The sequence below is a fragment of the Notolepis coatsorum genome, assembly GCF_963971535.1.
Source record: "Notolepis coatsorum genome assembly, chromosome: 3".
In the NCBI taxonomy this organism is placed as follows: Eukaryota; Metazoa; Chordata; class Actinopteri; order Aulopiformes; family Paralepididae; genus Notolepis; species Notolepis coatsorum.
Genome location: NC_140167.1, coordinates 196,290,796 through 196,303,526, shown reverse-complemented (window position 1 = coordinate 196,303,526; position 12,731 = coordinate 196,290,796). Strand labels below are relative to the sequence as shown.

Here is a 12,731-nt window from a genome sequence, read left to right as displayed (position 1 = left end):
CAAACCAATACCAGAGTTGGTTGACCTATGAATCACTGTACTCACTTTTTAAAATGTATTTCCTTATTTTTTATGTCTTATTTTTCTTAATTTTTTTTAAATATCTTTTTATTTTATTAATATTATTATAATTTCTCTGAAACTGTTTGTCTGTCTGTCACTTTGTTTTGATGTCTGTTGTCCTTTGTATTCTGTTCTGTGTTCCTAATGGATAACTTTCAAGCACATATAATTAGTAAATGTTGGTTTGCACTGAAAACTCAATAAACATATATATATATATATATATATATATATATATATATTAAAAAAAAAAAAAAAAAAGGATAATAATCTCCAATAGTTCGCGATCGCCATTGCCGAACGTTAGTTGGCTCTGGTGCTCTCTACTCTCGTGGCGGCGACTACTGCGGAGCGGTGAACAGATAACGTTACATCCTGAGCCTGTTTGAAAATACTAGAATCCAACATAGTCTGGTGAAAACACACTTTATGTTATGGATGGATCGTCACCGTTTGTCCTCTTCATCATAATCTACAACAGTTTGCTCTACGCGATCGCCATTGCCGAACATTAGTTGGCTCGTCTGGAGTGCTCTCAACTCTGGTGGCGGCGACTACTGCGGAGCGGTGAACAGATAACGTTACATCCTTGGCCGGTTTGACTATAGTATTTTTATGATTTACCAGAAGTGCTGAGTCAAACGTAGTCTGGTGAAAATGCACCTTATCATCCATAAGTGTGATCGTTTTGTCCTCTTCATAATAATCTCCAATAGTTTGCTTCACACGTCGCCATTGCAGAGGCAGTTTGCTGGCTAGTGGCTACTGTGGCCAGTGAGCAAACCCTCCGCACAGGAAACTAGCCCAGATCAAAAGGTAGGCGAGACTGCCACCTATCGTGATTCGATCGTCATTTCAATTCTAATTATGTTAGGGTTACCAGGATCACACACAAGGTGCGGCGGACTGTTTAGTATGATAGTAATAAAAAAAAAACGTAAAAACTTGTTTTGCCGTTCAACAAATTAATATGTGAAAAATATACTTGTCCTCATTGTCCCTTATATCAAAATCTAATCTCCTCACCTTTCTAGGCATCTCTTCTTCCAAATCAATTCTCAGACTCATGAATATCTTATCAGTTAACTCTATAATTTTTATTAGTCTCAGTATTAGTTTGAGTTGTTTTTAGTTTTGTTTATTATAATATGGGTGGTATTTGATATAATATGTATTGTATTGTGTAACACATCACTATGTGAAGGCAGTTGACTCACAGCCATGTAGACGTCCCAGTCTCAATGAACACATGCACCAATGCCTCCTCACACTTGCTGTGTTGACTAATTTGACCCAATTGACAAAGATTAAAACTAAAGAAATGTTCTGTATATTTTGCATTTTATTTGAGTCTTTTTCTAAAGTTTAGTTTTTATTAGAACTGAAAATGAAAACTTTTAGTTTTAAGTTTAGTTTTAGTTAACATTATAATAACCTTGGTTATAATATCACGGGACAGCAGCCTTTGTACTTCCTTAAGAAGTTAAATGCTTTTAATGTAGATAGGGAAATTATATCACTGTCATTTATTGAATCTGTTCTTACTTGTTCTATGACTGCTTGGTACGGTAACCTGAACATCAGAGATAGAAACCACATGAGCTCTATTGTGAAAGTGGCTGGTGAGGTCATAGGTGTTCCACAGACTCTCCTGCTGTCTATTTGACCAGCAAGTTCTCCACAAGGCCAGGTCTATATTGGACAGTTTAGACCACCCCCTTCACTCTGAGTTTGAAACGTAGATTTAGTACCCCTGTTTATGTGCAAGAGGAGTAAAAACCATATTTGTTCCCTATGCAATACCCCTGCTCAATCTGCACATGTAATATAATAATAATAATAATAATAATAATAATAATAATAATAATAATAATAATAATAATAATAATAATAATAATAATAATAATAATAATAATACTTTATTTGTATAGGACTTTTCATACAGAAGTTGCAGTTCAAAGTGCTTCACAACAGTAAAAATATAGGCATAAGCGAGCATGAGCAAGGTAAGGTAAATCACAGTGTTTCACATTAGGACCTAGTATCCCAATAGGTTCTCTGTTTACAGTTTCATTCAGTAATACAAATGACAAAAATAGTTTAAAATGATTCGGTTTAGAAATAGTCTAAGAATTATAAAATGGAACAGACATACAACAGGGTATTTAACATAGAACAGTGATAAAATAGTTCAATTTTGGATTACAACAGAGCAGTGCTCTTCATTATAGTAATATTCAAGGGGCTTTCACAATATAGCAGTTTAAATATTGTACCCTTGGCAATAACCCTGCTCAATTTGCACATGTAATCTTGCACTTTAAATATTGTACCCTTGGCAATAACCCTGCTCAATTTGCACATGTAATCTTGCACTTTAAATATTGTACCCTTGGCAATAACCCTGCTCAATTTGCACATGTAATCTTGCACTTTAAATATTGTACCCTTGGCAATAACCCTGCTCAATCTGCACATGTAATCTAGCTATTTAAATACCGTGCCCTGTGCAATATCCCTGTTCAATCTGCACATGTAATATAACACTTTAAATACTGTTCCCTGTGCAATAACCATGCTAATGTATATATATATATTATACTGTATGTCCAGGAGAAACCTGTTTTTTTTATCTTGCCCCTGACTGCAAGTGAAGTTCCCCATCTGGCATAATAAAGTTGACCTGAACTGAACTGAACTGAACTGAACTGAAGTGGGGATTAAGTGAAAGCTTACACCGGCTAAGTGAGGATCAAGCTATGATGTGGCAAAGGAACGACATTTATAAATGGGATGTTTTTTAAATGACAGTATCATTTCTCCTCCCCTTCCAAGGCCCGGTTTTATGCGCCGACGACCATCTTCATTGACGAGGTTGACTCCATCTGTGGCAGGCGAGGCACGTCTGACGAGCACGAGGCCAGCCGCCGGGTCAAGTCTGAGCTGCTGGTTCAGATGGACGGTGAGCAGGGCTGTGTGTTATCTGGGGGTCACAAGTCAATATATTGCAATACTATAAATACTGGAATATACTGAGATTTGAGAATGTTTCTTTTGGGTTTTCTTTAACACTTTCAGCACCAGACCCGATGATAGTAGTCGGGTTATCTCGCCAGCGGTTGAGCGCCATACCCGAGTATAGTCGGGTTTTCATCTTTCTTTTATTTGATTTTTTTATTCTATGCAATGTCACGGACCTCGGTCTTACCATAGGAAATCATCCCAAAAGTGCAATACCGGCCGCATCCTGCTAGGTGGCAGTATCGCCCACCCTTTGAAACCTTATTTCACACTGTGCTAAGACATTTTCTGTATTTTATTGATCTATATTATTGAACAATTTGGTGGAAAAAAAACATTTATACAAATTGTTATTCAAAATTGTTATCCACTTTTTCTCCCATTTTCCTCCCATCCCAATTTCGTATCATCCAATTCAACCCTCCCCTGTCTCGAACGCTGTTTCATGCCTCCCACAAGCCGGCTGCAATGTGGACTAAGTCATACATAGCACGAGTCCCCTCCGATATTCGAGGTAACAGCAGTCGCATCTTTTCACCTGCGCGGTGCGATCTTTCAGCGTCAGGGGTCTGCGCTTTGGAGGGGCGCCACCCCCATCGCTTCCTGATTCTACTGCGCAGGCGCACCAACCGACCTGTAGGAGTCGCTGTCCACAACGCCCGATCCCCACCCATCAGTTTCCCACCCCCTAATACTGCCAATGTGTATTAGTACGGACGACCAGCTAAACTGAAAGCAATGTGGAGCATCGGACAGGCGAACCCAGCGTCTCCAGTATTTGTGGTGAGCGCCTTGCCCACTGCATCACGTAGCCGCCCATTCAAAGAACATTTTAAGGGTTTAAAATACACCAGGAGGGGATATTTAAGGCCTGGAAAGGGTAATATTTTGGGGGAAAGTATCACAATATCATGCAATGAATATTTTTCCACACCCCTATAATGGTGACGGGGACAGAGACGTGAGGGACGTGAGGGACGTGAGGGGAACGGTGGTATTAGTCAGGATTACTGTTTGCCATTCCTGTGTACTGACCCACATAGGGATCGTGATACACTGAGCAACAGTGTAGAGCAACATTGGCCAAGTGGGCAATATATTGCCGCCTTCCTGCTGGCAGACATGTTGCTCAGATAAGTTGCTCATTTACAACGTGTACAATTGAATGTCCCTTTTTTTAATGTCCCTTCACCCCAGTACCACGCCTCCCTGAATACATCCCTGAATACCTAAATCATAGTAGAAACAATGCAGTGCAGAGGAAAATTACTTTATTGTCCTATATAGTGCTCTTTCCCTTGGGCCTTCTCTACATAGTCATCCAGCATAATATATCGCATGCCTTCATGAACAAGAAATCAACTTCACTACTGACCTCGATACTGACAGTGTAAAGGTGACATGGATTCTATCCTCCAGTAGTAGCATCACACTATATCAGAGAGCTGATAAACCTGATCTAATAAACCTGATCTATTTGCCACTAGGCGTGGGGGGAGCCATGGACAACGACGACCCCTCTAAGATGGTGATGGTCCTCGCTGCCACCAACTTCCCCTGGGACATCGATGAGGCCCTGCGGCGGCGCCTGGAGAAGAGGATCTACATCCCACTGCCCACAGGTCAGCCTGAACACGGCTAACACAAGACTAAACACAGCTTCACCTCCCGCTGCCTCCACCGCTCCAAGTGTATCATCAAGGACCAGTCTCACCCAGCACATCACCTCTTTCAGCTCCTTCCCTCAGGGAGGAGATACCGGTCCATACATGCCAAGAGTTCAAGATTTATGAACAGCTTTTTCCCCCAAGCAGTCAGACTGTAAACTCTCATTGACTGTCCCCTCACGTGCACATGCACTTTTACCCGGACTTGATAACCACTATGTTACCGCTCATCATGCACTTTATTATTTAAAATATTCTGTTATATGTACAGTGTTATGTGTTACATGTATGTATATTGTACTACGGTCTGTGGGAGCTCCCCTGAAATGTCGTTGTATACTTGTGTGCAATGACAATTAAAAGTCTATTCTATTCTAACACAAGACTAAACACAGCTAACACAAGACTAAACACAGTTAACACAAGACTAAACACAGCTAACACAAGACTAAACACAGCTAACACAAGACTAAACACAGTTAACACAAGACTAAACACAGCTAACACAAGACTAAACACAGTTAACACAAGACTAAACACAGTTAACACAATACTAAACACAGTTAACACAAGACTAAACACAGTTAACGCAAGACTAAACACAGCTAACACAAGACTAAACACAGTTAACACAAGACTAAACACAGTTAACGCAAGACTAAACACAGTTAACGCAAAACTAAACACAGTTAACGCAAGACTAAACACAGCTAACACAAGACTAAACACAGTTAACACAAGACTAAACACAGCTAACACAAGACTAAACACAGCTAACACAAGACTAAACACAGTTAACGCAAGACTAAACACAGTTAACGCAAAACTAAACACTAACACAAGTCTAAACACAAGACTAAACACAGCTAACAAAAGACTAAACACAGCTAACACAAGACTAAACACAGCTAACACAAGACTAAACACAGCTAACACAAGACTAAACACAGCTAACACAAGACTAAACACAGCTAACACAAGACTAAACACAGTTAACACAAGACTAAACACAGCCAACACAAGACTAAACACAGCTAACACAAACACAGTTAACACAAGACTAAACACAGTTAACACAAGACTAAACACACGACACAAGATTATCAAATGTCCTCTGATGACGATGAATGAATTAATCTTTATTTTGAACATGAATTTCTTTTTTTAAATAGAATAAAAAAGACAAACAATGAAAAAGATATGAGTGTGGCTTTCCAATGATACCCCACGTGGGGATCTGTGAATCTGGGATCTAGGTGAGAAGTCACGAGCGAAAACAGGAAGAGAAAAAAACGCAAAATGAATTGGAGTCAATGAGGAAATGGTTTACTGGAGAGCTTTTTCTCCACAGTTTTCCAAAATCAGTTTGTTTTTATCCACATTCAATGATAGTTTATTAATGTCAAACCATATTTTTTGTTTGGACAATTCAGTCGTAACAAAGAGTTTGGAGAGTTATTTCCAGAACAGAAGATGTTGGTGTCGTCCGCAAAAATAATACATTTAAAGATAGTTGATACCTTACAAATGTAATTTATGTGCAAAATAAATAATATGGGGCCCAACACTGACCCCTGTGGGACTCCACAGGAAATGTCTAGGCATGATGATATAAGATTACCCATCTTAAAGGGGCTATGTATTATAAATGTCATTTTTCAGTCTCTAGCATTGTATTATAGTAATAGGAGTTTGTATCAATGTGTTTTAGGGTCTAAATACCATATTGGCGGATTGCTCCGATTCAACCCAGCCCCTTTCGTCCTCTAGTAAATCGGGTCATTTTGATTTGAAGGCCTGAGTCACGTCATTCGGGCTGTGGGTAGCGCACAGTGATGCGATTGGCTCTGTGGTTGGAGCTAATGCCCGCCCCCATTCTACCTAGACTGACTGTACACAGCGAAACCATTTCCTCATACTCGAGAGGGAGAGAAAGGAAGAGAGAGGGAGAGAGAGCACTTGGGGGGGGGGGGGGGATGGGGATGACCTGCAGCACGCCACACACGCAAATGGGAGATTGAAAGAAAGCAAAAAAAAAAACATTTCCTCATACTCGAGAGGGAGAGAAAGGGAGAGAGATAGAGAGCACTTGGGGGGGGGGGGGGGGGGGGGGGGGGGGGACCTGCAGCGCGCCACACACGCAAACGGGAGATTGAAAGAAAGAAAAAAAAAAATTCCTCATACTCGAGAGGGAGAGAAAGGGAGAGAGATAGAGAGCACTTGGGGGGGGGGGGGGGGGGAGATTGAAAGAAAGAAAAAAAGAAAACACAAGCTGCCGGCGGACTGTCTTTTTCTTTTCTCTCTCTCTCTCTCTCTCTCTCTCTCCCACCCCCTCCCTCTCTCGCTCTCTCTCTCTTCCCCCCCTCCCTCCCTCCCTCTACCAGTGCAGACTGTGTGGCACTGTCACTCAAAGTGCTTATGGGCGGAGCCAGGCCATAACAGCCTGATTTCTTGAGGCTGAAAAATGATGGTTTTGAGTACTTGATTAGAAATATAAAACAATGCATTTTTTTGAAAAAAAAATTACAAATGTCTTCAATAGACCAACAGGAATTGTGTAAAGTTGCCCAAATAGTGCTAGGAATAGCAATGCATAGCCCCTTGTTGTCTATTAGAAATGTACATTTTTCACCAGCTCAATGCTACACCTCTCATCCCATATCTTTCCATTTTATACAGTAATATGATATGGTCAATGGTATCAAAAGCTTTTTTCAAATCTATAAATACCGTCAATACAGTTAGTTATTTCTTCTGTCAAATCCATTAGATATAAATGTCCTCTTTACAACTGAACAATAGGTTTCAGGTAAGAAATCTATGAAATAATACTTAATAATAACTTTAATAATAATGGCAATATAATAATATAATATAAAGACATTTTATTTCTGGGTCAGTTGTACCCCACTCATGCTGTCACAGACAGCTCGCCATGTGGTTCTGAATCGATACTAAACGGACAACCAATCATACCGGGCACTCAATCTCACCATATAGACTGGAATTGAGGAATGATAACTGGGTGCCTGATATATATGTTACATTACCACTTTCCTTATTTATATCCCTATACACAGGAGTAGTAGTATTACCTTGATTAACACTTTGTTTCTCTGTTTCTCTCTCTCTTGTGTGTGTCTCTCTCTCTCGTGTGTGTGTGTGTGTGTGTGTGTAGCTGAGGGTCGTGCTGAGCTGCTGAAGATCAGTCTGAGGGAGGTGGAGGTCGCTGACGATGTAGACTTGGTGTTCATCGCTGAGAAGATCGAAGGCTACTCAGGAGCAGACATAACCAACGTGTGCAGGTGTGTGTGTTTGTGTGTGTCGAGGCAGGATGACTAAGAGTGAGAACTACCGCACACTGACCACGCATGAGGGTTTGGGTTTGAAAGCATTTGATCGAATCTGAATCCTGATTCGAATCTTCTTATCAAATCCAAAACCTTTCAATATTTTAAATGGAACTGGCGAACAAAGCTACAGCCCGACCAACACTACATGCCGTTGCTGTAGTCGTTGAGCGCTGCACTCAGACCTTCCTCCAGGTCCGCGTGAACTAGAACTGTGCGCTCGCTTGAGTGCAATCAAACCCATCAAGGGAGACGGCTGCAGAGGTGATTGCCGATAAGTTTCTTTTTGTTTTTGCCCTTGGGAGAGACACTGTTCGTGTCTCCCAGGGAAGTGATGAGAGGTCGGTGAGACACTCCCGATCCTGCCGGTACTCTCGCTTGATCCTGCCGGTACTCTCTCTTGATCCTGCCCGTACTCTCGCTTGATCCTGCCCGTACTCTCGCGTGATCCTGCCGGTACTCTCTCTTGATCCTGCCCGTACTCTCTCTTGATCCTGCCGGTACTCTCTCTTGATCCTGCCCGTACTCTCGCGTGATCCTGCCGGTACTCTCTCTTGATCCTGCCCGTACTCTCGCGTGATCCTGCCGGTACTCTCTCTTGATCCTGCCCGTACTCTCTCTTGATCCTGCCGGTACTCTCTCTTGATCCTGCCCGTACTCTCTCTTGATCCTGCCGGTACTCTCTCTTGATCCTGCCCGTACTCTCTCTTGATCCTGCCCGTACTCTCGCTTGATCCTGCCCGTACTCTCGCGTGATCCTGCCCGTACTCTCTCTTGATCCTGCCCGTACTCTCGCGTGATCCTGCCCGTACTCTCTCTTGATCCTGCCGTCACTTTCTCTTGATCCTGCCCGTACTCTCTCTTGATCCAGCCCGTACTCTCGCGTGATCCTGCCCGTACTCTCGCGTGATCCTGCCCGTACTCTTGCGTGATCCTGCCCGTACTCTCTCTTGATCCTGCCCGTACTCTCGCGTGATCCTGCCCGTACTCTCTCTTGATCCTGCCCGTACTCTCTCTTGATCCTGCCCGTACTCTCTCTTGATCCTGCCCGTACTCTCTCTTGATCCTGCCCGTACTCTCTCTTGATCCTGCCGTCACTCTCTCTTAATCCTGCCCGTACTCTCTCTTGATCCTGCCCGTACTCTTGTGTGATCCTGCCCGTACTCTCACGTGATCCTGCCCGTACTTTCGCTTGATCCTGCCGTGACTACTGCAATGCCCTCTACACCGGCATCAGTCAGGCAGCCATGTCCCGCCTCAAAATGGTCCAGCACTCTGCAGCTAGGTTCCTTACCGGTACCAGAAAGAGAGAGCACATCACACCAGTCCTAGCCTCCCTACACTGGCTCCCAGTCCCATTTAGAATAGACTTTAAAATCCTCCTCCTCACCTTTTAAAGCACTATCGGGTGCAGCACCCTTATACATCACCGAGCTCATCACCCCCTACGCAGCACCCAGGTCACTAAGATCCTCCAACCAGGCTCGGCTGGTCCCCCCCCCCCGCACCAGACTCAAAAAGAGAGGCGATCGCTCCTTCAAGGCCGTGGCCCCCAAGCTATGGAACCAGCTTCCCCTGGAGATCCGATCTGCCCCCTCACTGGAGACATTTAAGGCCCGTCTAAAAACCCACTTCTATTCCCTGGCCTTCAATAAACCCTGATTCTCCCACACCCTAACTCACACACTCCCATGTAATTTTATCCTGCCCCCTCCCTCCTGTATATCTTCTTATGCTCCTCTGTCCCCTGTGTGCTACTGTACTTTGTGTTCCCCTATTCGTGTGTTGTCCTACTGTCCTACTCTCTGAATGGACTGTCTTGTCCTGCTGTGCCTTTTTGTATTTGTGTATTTTATATTAGGACATTGATTTTAAGCTTTAATTGTACAGCACTTTGGTTGGCTCTTGTGCTTTTAAACGTGCTATATAAATAAATTACTTGACTTGACTTGACTCTCGCGTGATCCTGCCCGTACTCTCGCGTGATCCTGCCCGTACTCTCTCTCTTGATCCTGCCCGTACTCTCGCGTGATCCTGCCCGTACTCTCGCTTGATCCTGCCCGTACTCTCTCTTGATCCTGCCGGTACTCTCTCTTGATCCTGCCCGTACTCTCTCTTGATCCTGCCCGTACTCTCTCTTGATCCTGCCCGTACTCTCTCTTGATCCTGCCCGTACTCTCTCTTGATCCTGCCCGTACTCTCTCTTGATCCTGCCCGTACTCTCGCTTGATCCTGCCGGTACTCTCTCTTGATCCTGCCCGTCACTCTCGCTTGATCCTGCCCGTACTCTCTCTTGATCCTGCCCGTACTCTCTCTTGATCCTGCCGGTACTCTCTCTTGATCCTGCCCGTACTCTCTCTTGATCCTGCCCGTACTCTCTCTTGATCCTGCCCGTACTCTCTCTTGATCCTGCCGGTACTCTCTCTTGATCCTGCCCGTCACTCTCGCTTGATCCTGCCGGTACTCTCTCTTGATCCTGCCCGTACTCTCTCTTGATCCTGCCCGTACTCTCTCTTGATCCTGCCCGTACTCTCTCTTGATCCTGCCCGTACTCTCTCTTGATCCTGCCCGTCACTCTCGCTTGATCCTGCCCGTACTCTCTCTTGATCCTGCCCGTACTCTCTCTTGATCCTGCCCGTACTCTCGCTTGATCCTGCCCGTACTCTCTCTTGATCCTGCCGGTACTCTCTCTTGATCCTGCCCGTACTCTCTCTTGATCCTGCCCGTCACTCTCTCTTGATCCTGCCCGTACTCTCTCTTGATCCTGCCCGTACTCTCTCTTGATCCTGCCCGTACTCTCGCTTGATCCTGCCCGTACTCTCTCTTGATCCTGCCCGTACTCTCTCTTGATCCTGCCCGTACTCTCTCTTGATCCTGCCCGTCACTCTCTCTTGATCCTGCCCGTACTCTCTCTCTTGATCCTGCCGGTACTCTCTCTTGATCCTGCCCGTACTCTCTCTTGATCCTGCCCGTCACTCTCTCTTGATCCTGCCCGTACTCTCTCTCTTGATCCTGCCCGTACTCTCTCTTGATCCTGCCCGTACTCTCTCTCTTGATCCTGCCCGTACTCTCGTGTGATCCTGCCCGTACTCTCGCGTGATCCTGCCCGTACTCTCTCTTGATCCTGCCCGTACTCTCGCTTGATCCTGCCCGTACTCTCGCTTGATCCTGCCCGTACTCTCTCTTGATCCTGCCCGTACTCTCTATTTTTTTTTTTTTTTTTTTTTTTTTTCCCTCCTTTTTCCTCCGATTTTCTCCCATCCCAATGTTAGTCGTTATGCCAATTCCCTATCCCCTTCCTGGTCGCTGCACACTTACCCCCCACAGTCGGTCTGGGAGAGTGGAGGCTATCACGTGCTTCCTCCGACACACGTCTAGCCAATCAACCGCTTCTTTTCACCTGGCAGCGCGGATTCTCACTGAGAACGTGTAACGTGTGGAAGGATCACATTATCCCACTTAAATCCTATCAGTGCTTAGCAGGCGCCCCGACTGAACTGTAGGAGTCGCTGTTTACAACGACCCGGACCCACCCCGCCAGCTTCTCCCACCCTCTAATACTGCCAATTGTATTAGTGTGAACGGCCAGCCAAGCTGGTGACAACCCCGGAGCTGTGAGCTGGATTCGAACAGGCGAATCCTAGCGTCTCCGGGGTTGGTGACGAACGCAATCTCCGCTACGCCACCTGACCGCCCCGCCCGTACTCTCTCTTGATCCTGCCCATCACTCTCACTTGATCCTGCCCGTACTCTCTCTTGATCCTGCCCGTACTCTCTCTTGATCCTGCCCGTACTCTCTCTTGATCCTGCCCGTACTCTCACTTGATCCTGCCCGTCACTCTCTCTTGATCCTGCCCGTACTCTCTCTTGATCCTGCCCGTACTCTCTCTTGATCCTGCCCGTACTCTCTCTTGATCCTGCCCGTACTCTCTCTTGATCCTGCCCGTACTCTCTCTTGATCCTGCCCGTACTCTCTCTTGATCCTGCCCGTACTCTCTCTTGATCCTGCCCGTACTCTCTCTTGATCCTGCCCGTACTCTCGCTTGATCCTGCCCGCACTCTCGCGTGATCCTGCCCGTCACTCTCTCTTGATCCTGCCCGTACTCTCTCTCTTGATCCTGCCCGTACTCTCTCTTGATCCTGCCCGTACTCTCTCTCTTGATCCTGCCCGTACTCTCGTGTGATCCTGCCCGTACTCTCTCTTGATCCTGCCCGTACTCTCTCTTGATCCTGCCCGTACTCTCTCGCTTGATCCTGCCCGTACTCTCGCTTGATCCTGCCCGTACTCTCTCTTGATCCTGCCCGTACTCTCTCTTGATCCTGCCCGTACTCTCTCGCTTGATCCTGCCCGTACTCTCGTTTGATCCTGCCCGTACTCTCTCTTGATCCTGCCCGTACTCTCGCTTGATCCTGCCCGTACTCTCTCTTGATCCTGCCCGTACTCTCTCGCTTGATCCTGCCCGTACTCTCTCTTGATCCTGCCCGTACTCTCTCTCTTGATCCTGCCCGTACTCTCTCTTGATCCTGCCGTCACTCTCGCTTGATCCTGCCCGTACTCTCGCTTGATCCTGCCCGTACTCTCTCTTGATCCTGCCCGTACTCTCTCTTGATCCTGCCCGTCACTCTCGCT

The 12,731-nt window shown here is 45.4% G+C and overlaps 1 protein-coding gene across 2 annotated transcripts in view; it reads left to right on the top strand.

The window, feature by feature from the left end:
* katnal1 (katanin p60 subunit A-like 1) overlaps positions 1 to 12,731 on the top strand; it is a 52,066-nt gene that overhangs the window by 22,124 nt on the left and 17,211 nt on the right. For both annotated transcript variants that reach the window (XM_084310929.1, XM_084310930.1), the window contains exons 8-10: positions 2,899 to 3,025; positions 4,572 to 4,706; positions 7,930 to 8,056. In XM_084310929.1, coding sequence (XP_084167055.1) covers positions 2,899 to 3,025; positions 4,572 to 4,706; positions 7,930 to 8,056 — 389 coding nt within the window. The remainder of the gene's footprint in view (positions 1 to 2,898; positions 3,026 to 4,571; positions 4,707 to 7,929; positions 8,057 to 12,731) is intronic.